At 51.1% G+C, this 27721-nt stretch overlaps 1 protein-coding gene across 1 annotated transcript; it reads left to right on the forward strand.

The window, feature by feature from the left end:
* On the forward strand, window positions 1–27450 carry LOC142708473 (repressor of RNA polymerase III transcription MAF1 homolog; the record flags this gene model as incomplete). Its single annotated transcript, XM_075848399.1, has 4 exons — window positions 1–224; window positions 24981–25089; window positions 26673–26801; window positions 27285–27450. Coding segments are annotated over exons 2-4 (378 nt in total), but the record flags the coding sequence as incomplete, so codon positions are not given.
* Window positions 27451–27721: the final 271 nt, after the last annotated feature.

The raw sequence follows: 27721 nt of genomic DNA on the forward strand, positions 1-27721 counted from the left end.
GATTTCGGCCTTTGCCCACCATCTGTTGGATCGGTTTATATCGGCGCAGTCATGTCGTGGCTCAGGACGCCGTTACTTTGTGCTCCGAGTTTTTGTGAAGTGTCGTCCTACAAAAGACTCCACTTAAGCCAGAAATACTGAAGGGGCAGCGGACTGAGGATTATCAGAGGGTTTGGTGCTTGGTATCCAAGTGTTGTGCTGAAGAGAAGTGTCCCTGGATACAGGTAAGATGTACAGGCTGAGAGTTACATAGTCGGAGGAGCAGGTCCCCAGCAGCACAGAGCATGTCAGGAGAGGAGTGTGCTGATCATGTGGGGGGGGGGGGGGGGTCACAGGCTGAGAGTTACATAGTCAGAGGAGCAGGAAGGTATAACTGGTCATGTTTCGGCAGCTTGGACCTCATTCATCAGCCTTGGTGAGACAGTTAGTTCTTGGCGTGGATGATTGTGTCCGCTGCCTCTCCTTACTTCCCGCGGCTGCATTTGGTCTCTATTGATGCTCTGGGTTTTTTCCATGGAGTGGTGACCTGGACGCCGGCTGCTTCTTCTTTATAGACCGGCCTTCACCGACCAATAGCGCATCTGTAAAAGGTGAAGGCATATACCAGGCAACTGGGCACTGACGCGTTTCTCCAGTATACCCAACCTGGCCTTACCCTGGGAGACATTGTGTTTGTTTTGTCCTAAATAAAAAGTCCCTAAACCTATGAACTGATGGGGGAGGGAAACTAATGTGGAAATCAGGAGTCTAATCTGTCGTGTCCTCTTCTGGTTCAGCTTCGGTCTCCGAACCAGGGGGCAGATAGTGGCAGCAGTCATGGATATTATTACCCCAGCACAGGAGAACGAGGGGAGAACCAGGGGGCAGATAGTGGCAGCAGTCATGTATATTATTACCCCAGCACAGGAGAACGAGGGGAGAACCAGGGGGCAGATAGTGGCAGCAGTCATGGATATTATTACCCCAGCACAGGAGTACGAGGGGAGAACCAGGGGGCAGATAGTGGCAGCAGTCATGGATATTATTACCCCAGCACAGGAGAACGAGGGGAGAACCAGGGGGCAGATAGTGGCAGCAGTCATGTATATTATTACCCAGCACAGGAGAACGAGGGGAGAACCAGGGGTCAGATAGTGACAGCAGTCATGGATATTATTACCCCAGCACAGGAGAACGAGGGGAGAACCAGGGGTCAGATAGTGGCAGCAGTCATGGATATTATTACCCCAGCACAGGAGAACGAGGGGGAGAACCAGGGGTCAGATAGTGGCAGCAGTCATGGATATTATTACCCAGCACAGGAGAACGAGGGGAGAACCAGGGGTCAGATAGTGGCAGCAGTCATGGATATTATTACCCCAGCACAGGAGAACGAGGGGGAGAACCAGGGGTCAGATAGTGACAGCAGTCATGGATATTATTACCCCAGCACAGGAGAACGAGGGGGAGAACCAGGGGTCAGATAGTGACAGCAGTCATGGATATTATTACTCCAGCACAGGAGAACGAGGGGGAGAACCAGGGGTCAGATAGTGGCAGCAGTCATGGATATTATTACCCCAGCACAGGAGAACGAGGGGGAGAACCAGGGGTCAGATAGTGGCAGCAGTCATGGATATTATTACCCCTGCACAGGAGAACGAGGGGGAGAACCAGGGGGCAGATAGTGGCAGCAGTCATGGATATTATTACCCCTGCACAGGAGAACGAGGGGAGAACCAGGGGTCAGATAGTGGCAGCAGTCATGGATATTATTACCCAGCACAGGAGAACGAGGGGAGAACCAGGGGTCAGATAGTGGCAGCAGTCATGGATATTATTACCCCAGCACAGGAGAACGAGGGGGAGAACCAGGGGTCAGATAGTGGCAGCAGTCATGGATATTATTACCCAGCACAGGAGAACGAGGGGAGAACCAGGGGGCAGATAGTGGCAGCAGTCATGGATATTATTACCCCAGCACAGGAGAACGAGGGGAGAACCAGGAGTCAGATAGTGACAGCAGTCATGGATATTATTACCCCAGCACAGGAGAACGAGGGGAGAACCAGGGGGCAGATAGTGGCAGCAGTCATGGATATTATTACCCCAGCACAGGAGAACGAGGGGAGAACCAGGGGGCAGATAGTGGCAGCAGTCATGGATATTATTACCCAGCACAGGAGAACGAGGGGGAGAACCAGGGGTCAGATAGTGGCAGCAGTCATGGATATTATTACCCAGCACAGGAGAACGAGGGGGAGAACCAGGGGGCAGATAGTGGCAGCAGTCATGGATATTATTACCCCAGCACAGGAGAACGAGGGGAGAACCAGGGGTCAGATAGTGGCAGCAGTCATGGATATTATTACCCCAGCACAGGAGAACGAGGGGTGAACCAGGGGTCAGATAGTGGCAGCAGTCATGGATATTATTACCCCAGCACAGGAGAACGAGGGGAGAACCAGGGGGCAGATAGTGGCAGCAGTCATGGATATTATTACCCCAGCACAGGAGAACGAGGGGGAGAACCAGGGGGCAGATAGTGGCAGCAGTCATGGATATTATTACCCCAGCACAGGAGAACCAGGGGTCAGATAGTGGCAGCAGTCATGGATATTATTACCCCAGCACAGGAGAAGGAGGGGGAGAACCAGGAGTCAGATAGTGGCAGCAGTCATGGATATTATTACCCCAGCACAGGAGAACGAGGGGAGAACCAGGGGTCAGATAGTGGCAGCAGTCATGGATATTATTACCCAGCACAGGAGAACCAGGGGGCAGATAGTGGCAGCAGTCATGGATATTATTACCCCAGCACAGGAGAACGAGGGGAGAACCAGGGGTCAGATAGTGGCAGCAGTCATGGATATTATTACCCCAGCACAGGAGAACGAGGGGGAGAACCAGGGGTCAGATAGTGGCAGCAGTCATGGATATTATTACCCCAGCACAGGAGAACGAGGGGAGAACCAGGGGTCAGATAGTGACAGCAGTCATGGATATTATTACCCCAGCACAGGAGAACGAGGGGAGAACCAGGGGGCAGATAGTGGCAGCAGTCATGGATATTATTACCCCAGCACAGGAGAACGAGGGTAGAACCAGGGGTCAGATAGTGGCAGCAGTCATGGATATTATTACCCCAGCACAGGAGAACGAGGGGAGAACCAGGAGTCAGATAGTGGCAGCAGTCATGGATATTATTACCCCAGCACAGGAGAACGAGGGGGAGAACCAGGGGTCAGATAGTGGCAGCAGTCATGGATATTATTACCCCAGCACAGGAGAACGAGGGGAGAACCAGGGGTCAGATAGTGGCAGCAGTCATGGATATTATTACCCAGCACAGGAGAACGAGGGGGAGAACCAGGGGTCAGATAGTGGCAGCAGTCATGGATATTATTACCCCAGCACAGGAGAACGAGGGGGAGAACCAGGGGTCAGATAGTGGCAGCAGTCATGGATATTATTACCCCAGCACAGGAGAACGAGGGGAGAACCAGGGGGCAGATAGTGGCAGCAGTCATGGATATTATTACCCCAGCACAGGAGAACGAGGGGGAGAACCAGGGGTCAGATAGTGGCAGCAGTCATGGATATTATTACCCCAGCACAGGAGAACGAGGGGAGAACCAGGGGGCAGATAGTGGCAGCAGTCATGGATATTATTACCCCAGCACAGGAGAACGAGGGGAGAACCAGGGGTCAGATAGTGGCAGCAGTCATGGATATTATTACCCCAGCACAGGAGAACGAGGGGAGAACCAGGGGTCAGATAGTGGCAGCAGTCATGGATATTATTACCCCAGCACAGGAGAACGAGGGGGAGAACCAGGGGTCAGATAGTGGCAGCAGTCATGGATATTATTACCCCAGCACAGGAGAACGAGGGGAGAACCAGGGGTCAGATAGTGGCAGCAGTCATGGATATTATTACCCCAGCACAGGAGAACGAGGGGGAGAACCAGGGGTCAGATAGTGGCAGCAGTCATGGATATTATTACCCAGCACAGGAGAACGAGGGGAGAACCAGGGGTCAGATAGTGGCAGCAGTCATGGATATTATTACCCAGCACAGGAGAACGAGGGGAGAACCAGGGGGCAGATAGTGGCAGCAGTCATGGATATTATTACCCCAGCACAGGAGAACGAGGGGAGAACCAGGGGTCAGATAGTGGCAGCAGTCATGGATATTATTACCCAGCACAGGAGAACGAGGGGAGAACCAGGGGTCAGATAGTGACAGCAGTCATGGATATTATTACCCCAGCACAGGAGAACGAGGGGGAGAACCAGGGGTCAGATAGTGGCAGCAGTCATGGATATTATTACCCCAGCACAGGAGAACGAGGGGAGAACCAGGGGGCAGATAGTGGCAGCAGTCATGGATATTATTACCCCAGCACAGGAGAACGAGGGGAGAACCAGGGGTCAGATAGTGGCAGCAGTCATGGATATTATTACCCCAGCACAGGAGAACGAGGGGAGAACCAGGGGGCAGATAGTGGCAGCAGTCATGGATATTATTACCCCAGCACAGGAGAACGAGGGGGAGAACCAGGGGTCAGATAGTGACAGCAGTCATGTATATTATTACCCCAGCACAGGAGAACGAGGGGGAGAACCAGGGGGCAGATAGTGGCAGCAGTCATGGATATTATTACCCCAGCACAGGAGAACGAGGGGGAGAACCAGGGGTCAGATAGTGGCAGCAGTCATGGATATTATTACCCCAGCACAGGAGAACGAGGGGGAGAACCAGGGGGCAGATAGTGGCAGCAGTCATGGATATTATTACCCAGCACAGGAGAACGAGGGGGAGAACCAGGGGTCAGATAGTGGCAGCAGTCATGGATATTATTACCCAGCACAGGAGAACGAGGGGAGAACCAGGGGGCAGATAGTGGCAGCAGTCATGGATATTATTACCCCAGCACAGGAGAACGAGGGGGAGAACCAGGGGTCAGATAGTGGCAGCAGTCATGGATATTATTACCCCAGCACAGGAGAACGAGGGGGAGAACCAGGAGTCAGATAGTGGCAGCAGTCATGGATATTATTACCCCAGCACAGGAGAACGAGGGGAGAACCAGGGGTCAGATAGTGGCAGCAGTCATGGATATTATTACCCCAGCACAGGAGAACGAGGGGGAGAACCAGGGGTCAGATAGTGGCAGCAGTCATGGATATTATTACCCAGCACAGGAGAACGAGGGGGAGAACCAGGGGGCAGATAGTGGCAGCAGTCATGGATATTATTACCCCAGCACAGGAGAACGAGGGGGAGAACCAGGGGTCAGATAGTGGCAGCAGTCATGGATATTATTACCCCAGCACAGGAGAACGAGGGGAGAACCAGGGGTCAGATAGTGGCAGCAGTCATGGATATTATTACCCCAGCACAGGAGAACGAGGGGGAGAACCAGGGGTCAGATAGTGGCAGCAGTCATGGATATTATTACCCCAGCACAGGAGAACGAGGGGAGAACCAGGGGTCAGATAGTGGCAGCAGTCATGGATATTATTACCCCAGCACAGGAGAACGAGGGGAGAACCAGGGGTCAGATAGTGGCAGCAGTCATGGATATTATTACCCCTGCACAGGAGAGCGAGGGGGAGAACCAGGGGTCAGATAGTGGCAGCAGTCATGGATATTATTACCCCAGCACAGGAGAACGAGGGGAAAACCAGGGGTCAGATAGTGGCAGCAGTCATGGATATTATTACCCAGCACAGGAGAACGAGGGGGAGAACCAGGGGTCAGATAGTGGCAGCAGTCATGGATATTATTACCCCAGCACAGGAGAACGAGGGGGAGAACCAGGGGTCAGATAGTGGCAGCAGTCATGGATATTATTACCCCAGCACAGGAGAACGAGGGGAGAACCAGGGGTCAGATAGTGGCAGCAGTCATGGATATTATTACCCCTGCACAGGAGAACGAGGGGAGAACCAGGGGGCAGATAGTGGCAGCAGTCATGGATATTATTACCCCAGCAAGGAGAACGAGGGGTGAACCAGGGGTCAGATAGTGGCAGCAGTCATGGATATTATTACCCCAGCACAGGAGAACGAGGGGAGAACCAGGGGTCAGATAGTGGCAGCAGTCATGGATATTATTACCCAGCACAGGAGAACGAGGGGGAGAACCAGGGGGCAGATAGTGGCAGCAGTCATGGATATTATTACCCCAGCACAGGAGAACGAGGGGAGAACCAGGGGGCAGATAGTGACAGCAGTCATGGATATTATTACCCCAGCACAGGAGAACGAGGGGGAGAACCAGGGGTCAGATAGTGGCAGCAGTCATGGATATTATTACCCAGCACAGGAGAACGAGGGGTAGAACCAGGGGTCAGATAGTGGCAGCAGTCATGGATATTATTACCCCAGCACAGGAGAACGAGGGGAGAACCAGGGGTCAGATAGTGGCAGCAGTCATGGATATTATTACCCAGCACAGGAGAATGAGGGGGAGAACCAGGGGTCAGATAGTGGCAGCAGTCATGGATATTATTACCCCAGCACAGGAGAACGAGGGGGAGAACCAGGGGTCAGATAGTGACAGCAGTCATGGATATTATTACCCCAGCACAGGAGAACGAGGGGAGAACCAGGGGGCAGATAGTGGCAGCAGTCATGGATATTATTACCCCAGCACAGGAGAACGAGGGGAGAACCAGGGGTCAGATAGTGGCAGCAGTCATGGATATTATTACCCCAGCACAGGAGAACGAGGGGGAGAACCAGGGGGCAGATAGTGGCAGCAGTCATGGATATTATTACCCCAGCACAGGAGAACGAGGGGGAGAACCAGGGGGCAGATAGTGACAGCAGTCATGGATATTATTACCCCAGCACAGGAGAACGAGGGGAGAACCAGGGGTCAGATAGTGGCAGCAGTCATGGATATTATTACCCAGCACAGGAGAACGAGGGGGAGAACCAGGGGTCAGATAGTGGCAGCAGTCATGGATATTATTACCCCAGCACAGGAGAACGAGGGGAGAACCAGGGGTCAGATAGTGGCAGCAGTCATGGATATTATTACCCCAGCACAGGAGAACGAGGGGAGAACCAGGGGTCAGATAGTGGCAGCAGTCATGGATATTACCCCAGCACAGGAGAACGAGGGGGAGAACCAGGGGGCAGATAGTGGCAGCAGTCATGGATATTATTACCCCAGCACAGGAGAACGGGGGAGAACCAGGGGTCAGATAGTGACAGCAGTCATGGATATTATTACCCCAGCACAGGAGAACGAGGGGGAGAACCAGGGGGCAGATAGTGGCAGCAGTCATGGATATTATTACCCCAGCACAGGAGAACGAGGGGAGAACCAGGGGTCAGATAGTGTCAGCAGTCATGGATATTATTACCCCAGCACAGGAGAACGAGGGGAGAACCAGGGGTCAGATAGTGGCAGCAGTCATGGATATTATTACCCCAGCACAGGAGAACGAGGGGAGAACCAGGGGTCAGATAGTGGCAGCAGTCATGGATATTATTACCCAGCACAGGAGAACGAGGGGAGAACCAGGGGGCAGATAGTGGCAGCAGTCATGGATATTATTACCCCAGCACAGGAGAACGAGGGGGAGAACCAGGGGTCAGATAGTGGCAGCAGTCATGGATATTATTACCCCAGCACAGGAGAACGAGGGGAGAACCAGGGGGCAGATAGTGACAGCAGTCATGGATATTATTACCCCAGCACAGGAGAAGGAGGGGGAGAACCAGGGGGCAGATAGTGGCAGCAGTCATGGATATTATTACCCCAGCACAGGAGAACGAGGGGGAGAACCAGGGGTCAGATAGTGGCAGCAGTCATGGATATTATTACCCCAGCACAGGAGAACGAGGGGAGAACCAGGGGGCAGAACCAGGGGGCAGATAGTGACAGCAGTCATGGATATTATTACCCAGCACAGGAGAACGAGGGGAGAACCAGGGGGCAGATAGTGGCAGCAGTCATGGATATTATTACCCCAGCACAGGAGAACGAGGGGAGAACCAGGAGTCAGATAGTGACAGCAGTCATGGATATTATTACCCCAGCACAGGAGAACGAGGGGAGAACCAGGGGGCAGATAGTGGCAGCAGTCATGGATATTATTACCCCAGCACAGGAGAACGAGGGGGAGAACCAGGGGTCAGATAGTGGCAGCAGTCATGGATATTATTACCCAGCACAGGAGAACGAGGGGAGAACCAGGGGTCAGATAGTGGCAGCAGTCATGGATATTATTACCCCAGCACAGGAGAACGAGGGGGAGAACCAGGGGTCAGATAGTGGCAGCAGTCATGGATATTATTACCCCAGCACAGGAGAACGAGGGGAGAACCAGGGGTCAGATAGTGGCAGCAGTCATGGATATTATTACCCCAGCACAGGAGAACGAGGGGAGAACCAGGGGTCAGATAGTGGCAGCAGTCATGGATATTATTACCCCAGCACAGGAGAACGAGGGGAGAACCAGGGGTCAGATAGTGGCAGCAGTCATGGATATTATTACCCCAGCACAGGAGAACGAGGGGGAGAACCAGGGGGCAGATAGTGGCAGCAGTCATGGATATTATTACCCAGCACAGGAGAACGAGGGGAGAACCAGGGGTCAGATAGTGGCAGCAGTCATGGATATTATTACCCCAGCGCAGGAGAACGAGGGGAGAACCAGGGGTCAGATAGTGGCAGCAGTCATGGATATTACCCCAGCACAGGAGAACGAGGGGGAGAACCAGGGGGCAGATAGTGGCAGCAGTCATGGATATTATTACCCCAGCACAGGAGAACGGGGGAGAACCAGGGGTCAGATAGTGACAGCAGTCATGGATATTATTACCCCAGCACAGGAGAGCGAGGGGGAGAACCAGGGGTCAGATAGTGGCAGCAGTCATGGATATTATTACCCCAGCACAGGAGAACGAGGGGAGAACCAGGGGGCAGATAGTGGCAGCAGTCATGGATAGTATTACCCCAGCACAGGAGAACGAGGGGAGAACCAGGGGTCAGATAGTGGCAGCAGTCATGGATATTATTACCCAGCACAGGAGAACGAGGGGAGAACCAGGGGGCAGATAGTGGCAGCAGTCATGGATATTATTACCCCAGCACAGGAGAACGAGGGGAGAACCAGGGGTCAGATAGTGGCAGCAGTCATGGATATTATTACCCCAGCACAGGAGAACGAGGGGAGAACCAGGGGGCAGATAGTGGCAGCAGTCATGGATATTATTACCCAGCACAGGAGAACCAGGGGGCAGATAGTGGCAGCAGTCATGGATATTATTACCCCAGCACAGGAGAACGAGGGGAGAACCAGGAGTCAGATAGTGGCAGCAGTCATGGATATTATTACCCCAGCACAGGAGAACGAGGGGAGAACCAGGGGGCAGATAGTGGCAGCAGTCATGGATATTATTACCCAGCACAGGAGATCCAGGGGGCAGATAGTGGCAGCAGTCATGGATATTATTACCCCAGCACAGGAGAACGAGGGGAGAACCAGGAGTCAGATAGTGGCAGCAGTCATGGATATTATTACCCCAGCACAGGAGAACGAGGGGAGAACCAGGGGTCAGATAGTGGCAGCAGTCATGGATATTATTACCCCAGCACAGGAGAACGAGGGGAGAACCAGGGGGCAGATAGTGGCAGCAGTCATGGATATTATTACCCCAGCACAGGAGAACGAGGGGGAGAACCAGGGGTCAGATAGTGGCAGCAGTCATGGATATTATTACCCCAGCACAGGAGAACGAGGGGAGAACCAGGGGGCAGATAGTGGCAGCAGTCATGGATATTATTACCCCAGCACAGGAGAACGAGGGGAGAACCAGGGGTCAGATAGTGGCAGCAGTCATGGATATTATTACCCCAGCACAGGAGAAGGAGGGGGAGAACCAGGGGTCAGATAGTGGCAGCAGTCATGGATATTATTACCCCAGCACAGGAGAACGAGGGGAGAACCAGGGGGCAGATAGTGGCAGCAGTCATGGATATTATTACCCCAGCACAGGAGAACGAGGGGAGAACCAGGGGGCAGATAGTGACAGCAGTCATGGATATTATTACCCCAGCACAGGAGAACGAGGGGAGAACCAGGGGGCAGATAGTGGCAGCAGTCATGGATATTATTACCCCAGCACAGGAGAACGAGGGGGAGAACCAGGGGTCAGATAGTGGCAGCAGTCATGGATATTATTACCCCAGCACAGGAGAACGAGGGGAGAACCAGGGGTCAGATAGTGGCAGCAGTCATGGATATTATTACCCCAGCACAGGAGAACGAGGGGAGAACCAGGGGGCAGATAGTGGCAGCAGTCATGGATATTATTACCCAGCACAGGAGAACGAGGGGAGAACCAGGGGGCAGATAGTGGCAGCAGTCATGGATATTATTACCCCAGCACAGGAGAACGAGGGGAGAACCAGGGGTCAGATAGTGGCAGCAGTCATGGATATTATTACCCCAGCACAGGAGAACGAGGGGGAGAACCAGGGGTCAGATAGTGGCAGCAGTCATGGATATTATTACCCAGCACAGGAGAACGAGGGGGAGAACCAGGGGTCAGATAGTGGCAGCAGTCATGGATATTATTACCCCTGCACAGGAGAACGAGGGGAGAACCAGGGGGCAGATAGTGGCAGCAGTCATGGATATTATTACCCCAGCACAGGAGAACGAGGGGGAGAACCAGGGGGCAGATAGTGGCAGCAGTCATGGATATTATTACCCAGCACAGGAGAGCGAGGGGGAGAACCAGGGGTCAGATAGTGGCAGCAGTCATGGATATTATTACCCCAGCACAGGAGAACGAGGGGGAGAACCAGGGGGCAGATAGTGGCAGCAGTCATGGATATTATTACCCCAGCACAGGAGAACGAGGGGGAGAACCAGGGGTCAGATAGTGGCAGCAGTCATGGATATTATTACCCCAGCACAGGAGAACGAGGGGGAGAACCAGGGGTCAGATAGTGGCAGCAGTCATGGATATTATTACCCAGCACAGGAGAACGAGGGGGAGAACCAGGGGTCAGATAGTGGCAGCAGTCATGGATATTATTACCCCAGCACAGGAGAACGAGGGGGAGAACCAGGGGTCAGATAGTGGCAGCAGTCATGGATATTATTACCCAGCACAGGAGAACGAGGGGGAGAACCAGGGGTCAGATAGTGGCAGCAGTCATGGATATTATTACCCCAGCACAGGAGAACGAGGGGGAGAACCAGGGGGCAGATAGTGGCAGCAGTCATGGATATTATTACCCCAGCACAGGAGAACGAGGGGGAGAACCAGGGGTCAGATAGTGGCAGCAGTCATGGATATTATTACCCCAGCACAGGAGAACGAGGGGAGAACCAGGGGGCAGATAGTGGCAGCAGTCATGGATATTATTACCCCAGCACAGGAGAACGAGGGGGAGAACCAGGGGGCAGATAGTGGCAGCAGTCATGGATATTATTACCCAGCACAGGAGAACGAGGGGGAGAACCAGGGGGCAGATAGTGGCAGCAGTCATGGATATTATTACCCCAGCACAGGAGAACGAGGGGGAGAACCAGGGGGCAGATAGTGGCAGCAGTCATGGATATTATTACCCAGCACAGGAGAGCGAGGGGGAGAACCAGGGGTCAGATAGTGGCAGCAGTCATGGATATTATTACCCCAGCACAGGAGAACGAGGGGGAGAACCAGGGGGCAGATAGTGGCAGCAGTCATGGATATTATTACCCCAGCACAGGAGAACGAGGGGGAGAACCAGGGGTCAGATAGTGGCAGCAGTCATGGATATTATTACCCCAGCACAGGAGAACGAGGGGAGAACCAGGGGTCAGATAGTGGCAGCAGTCATGGATATTATTACCCCAGCACAGGAGAACGAGGGGGAGAACCAGGGGTCAGATAGTGGCAGCAGTCATGGATATTATTACCCCAGCACAGGAGAACGAGGGGAGAACCAGGGGGCAGATAGTGGCAGCAGTCATGGATATTATTACCCAGCACAGGAGAACCAGGGGGCAGATAGTGGCAGCAGTCATGGATATTATTACCCCAGCACAGGAGAACGAGGGGAAAACCAGGGGTCAGATAGTGGCAGCAGTCATGGATATTATTACCCCAGCACAGGAGAACGAGAGGAGAACCAGGGGTCAGATAGTGACAGCAGTCATGGATATTATTACCCCAGCACAGGAGAACGAGGGGAGAACCAGGGGGCAGATAGTGGCAGCAGTCATGGATATTATTACCCCAGCACAGGAGAACGAGGGGAGAACCAGGGGGCAGATAGTGGCAGCAGTCATGGATATTATTACCCCAGCACAGGAGAACGAGGGGGAGAACCAGGGGGCAGATAGTGGCAGCAGTCATGGATATTATTACCCCAGCACAGGAGAACGAGGGGAGAACCAGGGGGCAGATAGTGGCAGCAGTCATGGATATTATTACCCAGCACAGGAGAACGAGGGGAGAACCAGGGGTCAGATAGTGGCAGCAGTCATGGATATTATTACCCCAGCACAGGAGAACGAGGGGAGAACCAGGGGTCAGATAGTGACAGCAGTCATGGATATTATTACCCCAGCACAGGAGAACGAGGGGAGAACCAGGGGTCAGATAGTGACAGCAGTCATGGATATTATTACCCCAGCACAGGAGAACGAGGGGAGAACCAGGGGTCAGATAGTGGCAGCAGTCATGGATATTATTACCCCAGCACAGGAGAACGAGGGGAGAACCAGGGGTCAGATAGTGGCAGCAGTCATGGATATTATTACCCCAGCACAGGAGAACGAGGGGAGAACCAGGAGTCAGATAGTGGCAGCAGTCCTGGATATTATTACCCCAGCACAGGAGAACGAGGGGAAGAACCAGGGGGCAGATAGTGGCAGCAGTCATGGATATTATTACCCCAGCACAGGAGAACGAGGGGGAGAACCAGGGGGCAGATAGTGGCAGCAGTCATGGATATTATTACCCAGCACAGGAGAACGAGGGGAGAACCAGGGGTCAGATAGTGGCAGCAGTCATGGATATTATTACCCAGCACAGGAGAACGAGGGGAGAACCAGGGGGCAGATAGTGGCAGCAGTCATGTATATTATTACCCCAGCACAGGAGAACGAGGGGGAGAACCAGGGGTCAGATAGTGGCAGCAGTCATGGATATTATTACCCAGCACAGGAGAACGAGGGGTAGAACCAGGGGTCAGATAGTGGCAGCAGTCATGGATATTATTACCCCAGCACAGGAGAACGAGGGGAGAACCAGGGGTCAGATAGTGGCAGCAGTCATGGATATTATTACCCCAGCACAGGAGAACCAGGGGTCAGATAGTGGCAGCAGTCATGGATATTATTACCCAGCACAGGAGAACGAGGGGGAGAACCAGGGGTCAGATAGTGGCAGCAGTCATGGATATTATTACCCAGCACAGGAGAACGAGGGGAGAACCAGGGGTCAGATAGTGGCAGCAGTCATGGATATTATTACCCCAGCACTGGAGAACGAGGGGGAGAACCAGGGGTCAGATAGTGGCAGCAGTCATGGATATTATTACCCCAGCACAGGAGAACCAGGGGTCAGATAGTGACAGCAGTCATGGATATTATTACCCCAGCACAGGAGAACGAGGGGAGAACCAGGGTTCAGATAGTGGCAGCAGTCATGGATATTATTACCCAGCACAGGAGAACGAGGGGGAGAACCAGGGGGCAGATAGTGGCAGCAGTCATGGATATTATTACCCCAGCACAGGAGAACGAGGGGAGAACCAGGGGTCAGATAGTGGCAGCAGTCATGGATATTATTACCCCAGCACAGGAGAACGAGGGGAGAACCAGGGGTCAGATAGTGGCAGCAGTCATGGATATTATTACCCCAGCACAGGAGAACGAGGGGGAGAACCAGGGGTCAGATAGTGGCAGCAGTCATGGATATTATTACCCCAGCACAGGAGAAAGAGGGGAGAACCAGGGGTCAGATAGTGGCAGCAGTCATGGATATTATTACCCAGCACAGGAGAACGAGGGGGAGAACCAGGGGGCAGATAGTGGCAGCAGTCATGGATATTATTACCCCAGCACAGGAGAACGAGGGGGAGAACCAGGGGTCAGATAGTGGCAGCAGTCATGGATATTATTACTCCAGCACAGGAGAACGAGGGGAGAACCAGGGGTCAGATAGTGGCAGCAGTCATGGATATTATTACCCCAGCACAGGAGAACGAGGGGAGAACCAGGGGTCAGATAGTGGCAGCAGTCATGGATATTATTACCCCAGCACAGGAGAACGAGGGGGAGAACCAGGGGGCAGATAGTGGCAGCAGTCATGGATATTATTACCCCAGCACAGGAGAACGAGGGGGAGAACCAGGGGTCAGATAGTGGCAGCAGTCATGGATATTATTACCCCAGCACAGGAGAACGAGGGGGAGAACCAGGGGTCAGATAGTGGCAGCAGTCATGGATATTCTTACCCAGCACAGGAGAACGAGGGGAGATCCAGGGGGCAGATAGTGGCAGCAGTCATGGATATTATTACCCCAGCACAGGAGAACGAGGGGAGAACCAGGGGGCAGATAGTGACAGCAGTCATGGATATTATTACCCCAGCACAGGAGAACGAGGGGGAGAACCAGGGGGCAGATAGTGACAGCAGTCATGGATATTATTACCCCAGCACAGGAGAACGAGGGGGAGAACCAGGGGTCAGATAGTGGCAGCAGTCATGGATATTATTACCCCAACACAGGAGAACGATGGGAGAACCAGGGGTCAGATAGTGGCAGCAGTCATGGATATTACCCCAGCACAGGAGAACGAGGGGGAGAACCAGGGGGCAGATAGTGGCAGCAGTCATGGATATTATTACCCCAGCACAGGAGAACGAGGGGGAGAACCAGGGGTCAGATAGTGACAGCAGTCATGGATATTATTACCCCAGCACAGGAGAACGAGGGGAGATCCAGGGGTCAGATAGTGGCAGCAGTCATGGATATTATTACCCCAGCACAGGAGAACGAGGGGAGAACCAGGGGTCAGATAGTGGCAGCAGTCATGGATATTATTACCCCAGCACAGGAGAACGAGGGGAGAACCAGGGGGCAGATAGTGACAGCAGTCATGGATATTATTACCCCAGCACAGGAGAACGAGGGCAGAACCAGGGGGCAGATAGTGGCAGCAGTCATGGATATTATTACCCCAGCACAGGAGAACGAGGGGAGAACCAGGGGGCAGATAGTGGCAGCAGTCATGGATATTATTACCCCAGCACAGGAGAACGAGGGGAGAACCAGGGGTCAGATAGTGGCAGCAGTCATGGATATTATTACCCAGCACAGGAGAACGAGGGGGAGAACCAGGGGTCAGATAGTGGCAGCAGTCATGGATATTATTACCCAGCACAGGAGAACGAGGGGAGAACCAGGGGGCAGATAGTGGCAGCAGTCATGGATATTATTACCCCAGCACAGGAGAACGAGGGGAGAACCAGGGGTCAGATAGTGGCAGCAGTCATGGATATTATTACCCCAGCACAGGAGAACGAGGGGAGAACCAGGAGTCAGATAGTGGCAGCAGTCATGGATATTATTACCCCAGCACAGGAGAACGAGGGGGAGAACCAGGGGTCAGATAGTGGCAGCAGTCATGGATATTATTACCCCAGCACAGGAGAACGAGGGGAGAACCAGGGGGCAGATAGTGGCAGCAGTCATGGATATTATTACCCCAGCACAGGAGAACGAGGGGAGAACCAGGGGTCAGATAGTGGCAGCAGTCATGGATATTATTACCCCAGCACAGGAGAACGAGGGGAGAACCAGGGGTCAGATAGTGGCAGCAGTCATGGATATTATTACCCCAGCACAGGAGAACCAGGGGGCAGATAGTGGCAGCAGTCATGGATATTATTACCCCAGCACAGGAGAACGAGGGGAGAACCAGGGGTCAGATAGTGGCAGCAGTCATGGATATTATTACCCCAGCACAGGAGAACGAGGGGAGAACCAGGGGGCAGATAGTGGCAGCAGTCATGGATATTATTACCCCAGCACAGGAGAACGAGGGGAGAACCAGGGGGCAGATAGTGGCAGCAATCATGGATATTATTACCCCAGCACAGGAGAACGAGGGGGAGAACCAGGGGGCAGATAGTGGCAGCAATCATGGATATTATTACCCCAGCACAGGAGAACGAGGGGGAGAACCAGGGGTCAGATAGTGGCAGCAGTCATGGATATTATTACCCCAGCACAGGAGAACGAGGGGAGAACCAGGGGGCAGATAGTGGCAGCAGTCATGGATATTATTACCCAGCACAGGAGAACGAGGGGAGAACCAGGGGGCAGATAGTGGCAGCAGTCATGGATATTATTACCCAGCACAGGAGAACGAGGGGAGAACCAGGGGGCAGATAGTGGCAGCAGTCATGGATATTATTACCCAGCACAGGAGAACGAGGGGAGAACCAGGGGTCAGATAGTGGCAGCAGTCATGGATATTATTACCCCAGCACAGGAGAACGAGGGGAGAACCAGGGGGCAGATAGTGGCAGCAGTCATGGATATTATTACCCCAGCACAGGAGAACGAGGGGAGAACCAGGGGGCAGATAGTGGCAGCAGTCATGGATATTATTACCCCAGCACAGGAGAACGAGGGGGAGAACCAGGGGGCAGATAGTGGCAGCAGTCATGGATATTATTACTCCAGCACAGGAGAACGAGGGGAGAACCAGGGGTCAGATAGTGGCAGCAGTCATGGATATTATTACCCCTGCACAGGAGAACGAGGGGGAGAACCAGGGGTCAGATAGTGGCAGCAGTCATGGATATTATTACCCCAGCACAGGAGAACGAGGGGAGAACCAGGGGTCAGATAGTGGCAGCAGTCATGGATATTATTACCCCAGCACAGGAGAACGAGGGGAGAACCAGGGGTCAGATAGTGGCAGCAGTCATGGATATTATTACCCCAGCACAGGAGAACGAGGGGAGAACCAGGAGTCAGATAGTGGCAGCAGTCATGGATATTATTACCCCAGCACAGGAGAACGAGGGGGAGAACCAGGGGTCAGATAGTGGCAGCAGTCATGGATATTATTACCCCAGCACAGGAGAACGAGGGGAGAACCAGGGGGCAGATAGTGGCAGCAGTCATGGATATTATTACCCCAGCACAGGAGAACGAGGGGAGAACCAGGGGGCAGATAGTGGCAGCAGTCATGGATATTATTACCCCAGCACAGGAGAACGAGGGGAGAACCAGGGGGCAGATAGTGGCAGCAATCATGGATATTATTACCCCAGCACAGGAGAACGAGGGGGAGAACCAGGGGTCAGATAGTGGCAGCAATCATGGATATTATTACCCCAGCACAGGAGAACGAGGGGGAGAACCAGGGGTCAGATAGTGGCAGCAGTCATGGATATTATTACCCAGCACAGGAGAACGAGGGGAGAACCAGGGGGCAGATAGTGGCAGCAGTCATGGATATTATTACCCCAGCACAGGAGAACGAGGGGAGAACCAGGGGTCAGATAGTGGCAGCAGTCATGGATATTATTACCCAGCACAGGAGAACGAGGGGAGAACCAGGGGGCAGATAGTGGCAGCAGTCATGGATATTATTACCCAGCACAGGAGAACGAGGGGAGAACCAGGGGGCAGATAGTGGCAGCAGTCATGGATATTATTACCCAGCACAGGAGAACGAGGGGGAGAACCAGGGGTCAGATAGTGGCAGCAGTCATGGATATTATTACCCAGCACAGGAGAACGAGGGGAGAACCAGGAGTCAGATAGTGGCAGCAGTCATGGATATTATTACCCCAGCACAGGAGAACGAGGGGGAGAACCAGGGGTCAGATAGTGGCAGCAGTCATGGATATTATTACCCCAGCACAGGAGAACGAGGGGGAGAACCAGGGGTCAGATAGTGGCAGCAGTCATGGATATTATTACCCAGCACAGGAGAACGAGGGGAGAACCAGGGGGCAGATAGTGGCAGCAGTCATGGATATTATTACCCCAGCACAGGAGAACGAGGGGAGAACCAGGGGTCAGATAGTGGCAGCAGTCATGGATATTATTACCCCAGCACAGGAGAACGAGGGGAGAACCAGGGGGCAGATAGTGGCAGCAGTCATGGATATTATTACCCCAGCACAGGAGAACGAGGGGGAGAACCAGGGGGCAGATAGTGGCAGCAGTCATGGATATTATTACCCCAGCACAGGAGAACGAGGGGAGAACCAGGGGGCAGATAGTGGCAGCAGTCATGGATATTGACTGCGTCCTGTGCTCTTCTCTGTTATTATACCCCCTCCTCATACACGTCCTGTGCTCTTCTCTATATGTTATTATACCCCCTCCTCATACACGTCCTGTGCTCTTCTCTATATGTTATTATACCCCCTCCTCATACACGTCCTGTGCTCTTCTCTGTTATTATACCTCCCTCCTCTTACACGTCCTGTTCTCTTCTCTATATGTTATACCCCCTCCTCATACACGTCCTGTGCTCTTCTCTGTTATTATACCCCCTCCTCATACACGTCCTGTGCTCTTCTCTATATGTTATTATACCCCCTCCTCATACACGTCCTGTGCTCTTCTCTGTTATTATACCCCCTCCTCATACACGTCCTGTGCTCTTCTCTATATGTTATTCTACCCCCTCCTCATACACTTCCTGTGCTCTTCTCTCTTATTATACCCCCTCCTCATACACGTCCTGTGCTCTTCTCTGTTATTATACCCCCCTCCTCATACACTTCCTGTGCTCTTCTCTCTTATTATACCCCCTCCTCATACACGTCCTGTGCTCTTCTCTGTTATTATACCCCCTCCTCATACGCGTCCTGTGCTCTTCTCTATATGTTATTATACCCCCCTCCTCATACACGTCCTGTGCTCTTCTCTGTTATTATACCCCCTCCTCATACGCGTCCTGTGCTCTTCTCTATATGTTATTATACCCCCTCCTCATACACGTCCTGTGCTCTTCTCTATATGTTATACCCCCTCCTCATAGGCGTCCTGTGCTCTTCTCTGTTATTATACCCCCTCCTCATACTCGTCCTGTGCTCTTCTCTATATGTTATTATACCCCCTCCTCATAGGCGTCCTGTGCTCTTCTCTGTTATTATACCCCCTCCTCATATACGTCCTTTGCTCTTCTCTGTTATTATACCCCCTCCTCATACACGTCCTGTGCTCTTCTCTATGTTATTATACCCCCTCCTCATACACGTCCTGTGCTCTTCTCTGTTATTATACCCCCTCCTCATACGCGTCCTGTGCTCTTCTCTCTATGTTATTATACCCCCTCCTCATACACGTCCTGTGCTCTTCTCTATATGTTATTATACCCCCTCCTCATATACGTCCTGTGCTCTTCTCTATATGTTATTATACCCCCTCCTCATATACGTCCTGTGCTCTTCTCTGTTATTATACCCCCTCCTCATACGCGTCCTGTGCTCTTCTCTATTATACCTCCCTCCTCATACGCGTCCTGTGCTCTTCTCTCTATGTTATTATACCCCCTCCTCATACACGTCCTGTGCTCTTCTCTGTTATTATACCCCCTCCTCATACGCGTCCTGTGCTCTTCTCTATTATTATACCCCCTCCTCATACACGTCCTGTGCTCTTCTCTATGTTATTATACCTCCCTCCTCATACTCGTCCTGTGCTCTTCTCTATATGTTATTATACCCCCTCCTCATACACGTCCTGTGCTCTTCTCTGTTATTATACCCCCCTTCTCATACTCGTCCTGTGCTCTTCTCTATATGTTATTATACCCCCTCCTCATAGGCGTCCTGTGCTCTTCTCTGTTATTATACCCCCCCCCCTCATACTCGTCCTGTGCTCTTCTGTTATTATACCCCCCTTCTCATATACGTCCTGTGCTATTCTCTGTTATTATACCCCCTCCTCATACACGTCCTGTGCTCTTCTCTATATGTTATTATACCCCCTCCTCATACACGTCCTGTGCTCTTCTCTATGTTATTATACCTCCCTCCTCATACGCGTCCTGTGCTCTTCTCTATATGTTATTATACCCCCTCCTCATACACGTCCTGTGCTCTTCTCTGTTATTATACCCCCCTCCTCATACACGTCCTGTGCTCTTCTCTATATGTTATTATACCCCCTCCTCATATACGTCCTGTGCTCTTCTCTATATGTTATTATACCCCCTCCTCATATACGTCCTGTGCTCTTCTCTATATGTTATTATACCTCCCTCCTCATACACGTCCTGTGCTCTTCTCTGTTATTATACCCCCTCCTCATACACGTCCTGTGCTCTTCTCTATATGTTATTCTACCCCCTCCTCATACACGTCCTGTGCTCTTCTCTATATGTTATTATACCTCCCTCCTCATACGCGTCCTGTGCTCTTCTCTATATGTTATTATACCCCCTCCTCATACACGTCCTGTGCTCTTCTCTATATGTTATTATACCTCCCTCCTCATACGCGTCCTGTGCTCTTCTCTATATGTTATTATACCCCCTCCTCATACACGTCCTGTGCTCTTCTCTGTTATTATACCCCCCTCCTCATACACGTCCTGTGCTCTTCTCTATATGTTATTATACCCCCTCCTCATATACGTCCTGTGCTCTTCTCTATATGTTATTATACCCCCTCCTCATATACGTCCTGTGCTCTTCTCTGTTATTATACCCCCTCCTCATATACGTCCTGTGCTCTTCTCTATATGTTATTATACCCCCTCCTCATACACGTCCTGTGCTCTTCTCTGTTATTATACCCCCTCCTCATACGCGTCCTGTGCTCTTCTCTATTATTATACCCCCTCCTCATACACGTCCTGTGCTCTTCTCTCTATGTTATTATACCCCCTCCTCATACACGTCCTGTGCTCTTCTCTGTTATTATACCCCCTCCTCATATACGTCCTGTGCTCTTCTCTATATGTTATTATACCCCCTCCTCATACACGTCCTGTGCTCTTCTCTATATGTTATTATACCCCCTCCTCATATACGTCCTGTGCTCTTCTCTATATGTTATTATACCCCCTCCTCATACACGTCCTGTGCTCTTCTCTATATGTTATTATACCTCCCTCCTCATACACGTCCTGTGCTCTTCTCTGTTATTATACCCCCCTCCTCATACACGTCCTGTGCTCTTCTCTATATGTTATTATACCCCCTCCTCATATACGTCCTGTGCTCTTCTCTATATGTTATTATACCCCCTCCTCATACACGTCCTGTGCTCTTCTCTATATGTTATTATACCTCCCTCCTCATACACGTCCTGTGCTCTTCTCTGTTATTATACCCCCTCCTCATACACGTCCTGTGCTCTTCTCTGTTATTATACCCCCTCCTCATATACGTCCTGTGCTCTTCTCTATATGTTATTATACCTCCCTCCTCATACACGTCCTGTGCTCTTCTCTGTTATTATACCCCCTCCTCATACACGTCCTGTGCTCTTCTCTATATGTTATTATACCCCCTCCTCATACACGTCCTGTGCTCTTCTCTATATGTTATTATACCTCCCTCCTCATACACGTCTTGTGCTCTTCTCTATTATCATACCCCCCTCCTCATACGCGTCCTGTGCTCTTCTCTGTTATTATACCCCCCCTCCTCATACACGTCCTGTGCTCTTCTCTGTTATTATACCCCCTCCTCATACGCGTCCTGTGCTCTTCTCTATTATTATACCCCCCTCCTCATACGCGTCCTGTGCTCTTCTCTGTTATTATACCCCCCTCCTCATACACGTCCTGTTCTCTTCTCTGTTATTATACCCCCTTCCTCATACGCGTCCTGTGCTCTTCTGTTATTATACCTCTCTCCTCATACACGTCCTGTGCTCTTCTCTGTTATTATACCCCCTCCTCATACACGTCCTGTGCTCTTCTCTATTATTATACCTCCCTCCTCATACACGTCCTGTGCTCTTCTCTATTATTATACCCCCCTCCTCATACACGTCCTGTTCTCTTCTCTATATGTTATTATACCCCCTCCTCATACACGTCCTGTGCTCTTCTCTATATGTTATACCCCCTCCTCATAGGCGTCCTGTGCTCTTCTCTCTATGTTATTATACCCCCTCCTCATACGCGTCCTGTGCTCTTCTCTGTTATTATACCCCCTCCTCATACTCGTCCTGTGCTCTTCTCTATATGTTATTATACCCCCTCCTCATACACGTCCTGTGCTCTTCTCTATATGTTATTATACCCCCTCCTCATACTCGTCCTGTGCTCTTCTCTATATGTTATTATACCCCCTCCTCATACGCGTCCTGTGCTCTTCTCTGTTATTATACCCCCTCCTCATACACGTCCTGTGCTCTTCTCTGTTATTATACCCCCTCCTCATACACGTCCTGTGCTCTTCTCTATATGTTATTATACCTCCCTCCTCATACACGTCCTGTGCTCTTCTCTATATGTTATTATACCCCCTCCTCATATACGTCCTGTGCTCTTCTCTATATGTTATTATACCCCCCTCCTCATACACGTCCTGTGCTCTTCTCTATATGTTATTATACCCCCCTCCTCATACACGTCCTGTGCTCTTCTCTATATGTTATTATACCCCCCTCCTCATACACGTCCTGTGCTCTTCTCTATATGTTATTATACTCCCTCCTCATACACGTCCTGTGCTCTTCTCTATATGTTATTATACCCCCTCCTCATACACGTCCTGTGCTCTTCTCTATATGTTATTATACTCCCTCCTCATACACATCCTGTGCTCTTCTCTGTTATTATACCCCCTCCTCATACACATCCTGTGCTCTTCTCTATTATTATACCCCCTTCCTCATACGCGTCCTGTGCTCTTCTCTGTTATTATACCCCCTCCTCATACGCGTCCTGTGCTCTTCTCTATTATTATACCCCCTCCTCATACGCGTCCTGTGCTCTTCTCTATTATTATACCCCATCCTCATACGCGTCCTGTGCTCTTCTCTGTTATTATACCCCCTCCTCATACGCGTCCTGTGCTCTTCTCTATTATTATACCCCCCTCCTCATACGCGTCCTGTGCTCTTCTCTATATGTTATTATACCCCCTCCTCATACACGTCCTGTGCTCTTCTCTATTATTATACCCCCCTCCTCATACACGTCCTGTGCTCTTCTCTATATGTTATTATACCCCCCTCCTCATACACGTCCTGTGCTCTTCTCTATATGTTATTATACCCCCTCCTCATACACGTCCTGTGCTCTTCTCTGTTATTATACCCCCTCCTCATACACGTCCTGTGCTCTTCTCTATATGTTATTATACCCCCTCCTCATACACGTCCTGTGCTCTTCTCTGTTATTATACCCCCTCCTCATACACGTCCTGTGCTCTTCTCTGTTATTATACCCCCTCCTCATACACGTCCTGTGCTCTTCTCTATATGTTATTATACCCCCCTCCTCATACACGTCCTGTGCTCTTCTCTGTTATTATACCCCCTCCTCATACACGTCCTGTGCTCTTCTCTATATGTTATTATACCCCCCTCCTCATACACGTCCTGTGCTCTTCTCTATTATTATACCTCCCTCCTCATACTCGTCCTGTGCTCTTCTCTATATGTTATTATACCTCCCTCCTCATACACGTCCTGTGCTCTTCTCTATATGTTATTATACCCCCTCCTCATACACGTCCTGTGCTCTTCTCTGTTATTATACCCCCTCCTCATACACGTCCTGTGCTCTTCTCTATATGTTATTATACCCCCTCCTCATACGCGTCCTGTGCTCTTCTCTATTATTATACCCCCCTCCTCATACGCGTCCTGTGCTCTTCTCTATATGTTATTATACCCCCTCCTCATACACGTCCTGTGCTCTTCTCTATTATTATACCCCCCTCCTCATACACGTCCTGTGCTCTTCTCTATATGTTATTATACCCCCCTCCTCATACACGTCCTGTGCTCTTCTCTATATGTTATTATACCCCCTCCTCATACACGTCCTGTGCTCTTCTGTATATGTTATTATACCCCCTCCTCATACACGTCCTGTGCTCTTCTCTATATGTTATTATACCCCCTCCTCATACGCGTCCTGTGCTCTTCTCTATATGTTATTATACCTCCCTCCTCATACACGAACTGTGCTCTTCTCTGTTATTATACCCCCTCCTCATACACGTCCTGTGCTCTTCTCTATATGTTATTATACCCCCTCCTCATACACGTCCTGTGCTCTTCTCTGTTATTATACCCCCTCCTCATACACGTCCTGTGCTCTTCTCTGTTATTATACCCCCTCCTCATACACGTCCTGTGCTCTTCTCTATATGTTATTATACCTCCCTCCTCATACACGTCCTGTGCTCTTCTCTATATGTTATTATACCCCCCTCCTCATACACGTCCTGTGCTCTTCTCTATATGTTATTATACCCCCTCCTCATACACGTCCTGTGCTCTTCTCTATATGTTATTATACCCCCTCCTCATATACGTCCTGTGCTCTTCTCTATATGTTATTATACCCACCTCCTCATACACGTCCTGTGCTCTTCTCTATATGTTATTATACCCCCTCCTCATACACGTCCTGTGCTCTTCTCTGTTATTATACCCCCTCCTCATACACGTCCTGTGCTCTTCTCTATATGTTATTATACCCCCTCCTCATACACGTCCTGTGCTCTTCTCTGTTATTATACCCCCTCCTCATACACGTCCTGTGCTCTTCTCTGTTATTATACCCCCTCCTCATACACGTCCTGTGCTCTTCTCTCTTATTATACCCCCTCCTCATACACGTCCTGTGCTCTTCTCTATATGTTATTATACCCCCTCCTCATACACGTCCTGTGCTCTTCTCTATATGTTATTATACCCCCCTCCTCATACATGTTGGGTGTTATTGTCTATATGTTATCATTGTAACCTCCTCCCCGGCTGTTTCCACAATCCATTGTTTTCTATGCTCGTGTTTTTAGATTTTGCGGTTTGTGATATAGCAGAGATGAAACTGCTGGAGAATTCTCGTTTTGAAGCTGTGAACTCTCAGCTGTGTGTGGAGATGGGGGATACACACATCATAGGCAGGTGAGTAGACTGATCGCCATCTGTATGAACGCTTGTTGCTCTGGTGTGATATAGTGCACAGAGGTTTTTCTGTTGGTGTGATTAGCCGGAGCTCCATCATTCCATGTGCCGCTACACTTTTATTATGCCATTTCCACTGATGGCTCCAAGACAGGAGTGGTAACTGACTGTAAAGATCAAAGGACGAGGAGCCAAGAGCAACTGTACAGATCCGAGACAGTAATCACTAACCATAGAGATCTGCGGAGGAGTCGTCCTCACCAACTGCAGTATAGAGATCTGTGGAGGACGACCCAACTACAGTGTACAGATGCGCAACGGAGGAGGAGTCATCACTAACCATAGAGATCAGAGGAGGAAGAGCCAACTGCAGTATACAGATCAGAGGAGGACGAGCCAGCTGCAGCATACAGATCAGAGGAGGACGAGCCAGCTGCAGCGTACAGATCAGAGGAGGACGAGCCAGCTGCAGCGTAAAGATCAGAGGAGGACGAGCCAGCTGCAGCGTACAGATCAGAGGAGGACGAGCCAGCTGCAGCGTACAGATCAGAGGAGGACGAGCCAGCTGCAGTGTACAGATCAGAGGAGGACGAGCCAGCTGCAGTATACAGATCAGAGGAGGACGAGCCAGCTGCAGTATACAGATCAGAGGAGGACGAGCCAGCTGCAGTATACAGATCAGAGGAGGACGAGCCAGCTGCAGTATACAGATCAGAGGAGGACGAGCCAGCTGCAGTATACAGATCAGAGGAGGACGAGCCAGCTGCAGTATACAGATCAGAGGAGGACGAGCCAGCTGCAGTATACAGATCAGAGGAGGACGAGCCAGCTGCAGTATACAGATCAGAGGAGGACGAGCCAGCTGCAGTATACAGATCAGAGGAGGACGAGCCAGCTGCAGTATACAGATCAGAGGAGGACGAGCCAGCTGCAGTATACAGATCAGAGAGGGAGAAGGGATTAATTTATTATTATGGAAGGCATAAGACTGTAACTGGTCGTATACCATGTAAAGCCAGGTCATACAGAGCTCGTGGTATAAGTGCCACCACTAATAACCATATTACAAGACCAGAGGAGGCAGAGGCCTAAGCATTGCATAGATGATTACATAATGGCCAAGAACACGGCTGCGAGGCTTCTGCATGGTTTTCTGATACCCCTTCTTGGCACTAGGGTCGAATAACTTCCAACCTCTGGGCAACAAACTAAAAATATTACAAGACCATTGAATTGTGAATTTGCTGCAGGAGGAAGTTTCTATCTGGATGAAATATTCCTAGGTAGATTATGGGATGTGTCCTGCTGCTATCAGGGCCAATCCTCATCCTCCCTGAGCCGTCTCCAGAAATAAACATCGGAGAGGCATCCGGCCTGGTCTGAACACCTGCTGGGCAAATTGTACTGAACTTCCCTGCCCGGGATCAGTGGTTCCTGTGTAATATCAGTCACGTCGCTGAGGAGGACATCACATATGACCTAATGCCAACTCTAGTGGAGTCTTTTTTTCCTTTTTCCTTGACGAAGGAGATGTTTGTACAGGGATCGTGGTGGCTCCCTTTGATCTTTGTTTTGTGTTGCAGGATGGAGAGCTATTCATGTAAGATGGCTGGGGATGACAAGCACATGTTCAAGCAGTTTTGCCAGGAAGGCCAACCACATGTGCTGGAAGCGCTGTCTCCTCCCCAGACGGGCGGCGTCAGTCCCAGCAGGTACGTGTGATTTGGTGGAGCAGCTCTATCAATGCTTGTCGTACATGTTCGGAGACCTACAGTCGTGGGGTGCCTTTAACCCATGTTGTTGAGCTCTTCAAGAGTAAAGGTGGCCATACATGGGGGGGAGAAATAAGCCGCTGCCAGTTACCTCATGGTGGCAAATGGCATCGGGTGTGTTCAAATCCAACATGCCTGAAATTTCTTTACCCCAAAATGTGCCGTCAGGAAGCCCCCAAACATATTTGATTGAAACTGATGCGATAGACTGAACTTTTGTTATTTGGGCACCTCCAAAGCTTGAGACGCAGGAACGTGGGGTCATGAATTTCTACAGCTCCGTCCTCGAGGTGGATTATTACGGCAGCTCCTGTGTCAGATGAATTTCCCTCCTGACGTTTCTCGCTGCCATATTACAAGTATTAGAACGGCTGCAGAGATTTCACGCCTTCGTCTTTTTTATCTCTTATTTGTGTCTCTCAGGCTGGGAAAGAGCCTTGGAGGAGATGAGGAGGGGCCGCTGAGCGATAAATGCAGCCGGAAGACCCTCTTCTATCTGATCGCCACTCTGAATGAGTCTTTTCGTCCGGACTATGACTTCAGCGCCGCACGAAGCCATGAGTTTAGCCGTGAGCCGAGTCTGAACTGGGTAAGAGTTCTGGAAGGTGACACTGTCCTCATAACATATATTACAGAGGCTGCAGGCAGGAGAGGGGTACAGGCTGCTGGAAGGTGAGGAGGAGACACTGTCCTCTAATAACATATATTACAGAGAGGCTGCAGGCAGGAGAGGGGGTACAGGCTGCTGGAAGGTGAGGAGGTGACACTGTCCTCTAATAACATATATTACACAGGCTGCAGGCAGGAGAGGGGTACAGGCTGCTGGAAGGTGAGGAGGAGACACTGTCCTCTAATAACAT

The sequence above is a fragment of the Rhinoderma darwinii genome, unplaced genomic scaffold, assembly GCF_050947455.1.
Source record: "Rhinoderma darwinii isolate aRhiDar2 unplaced genomic scaffold, aRhiDar2.hap1 Scaffold_3951, whole genome shotgun sequence".
NCBI lineage: Eukaryota > Metazoa > Chordata > Amphibia > Anura > Rhinodermatidae > Rhinoderma > Rhinoderma darwinii.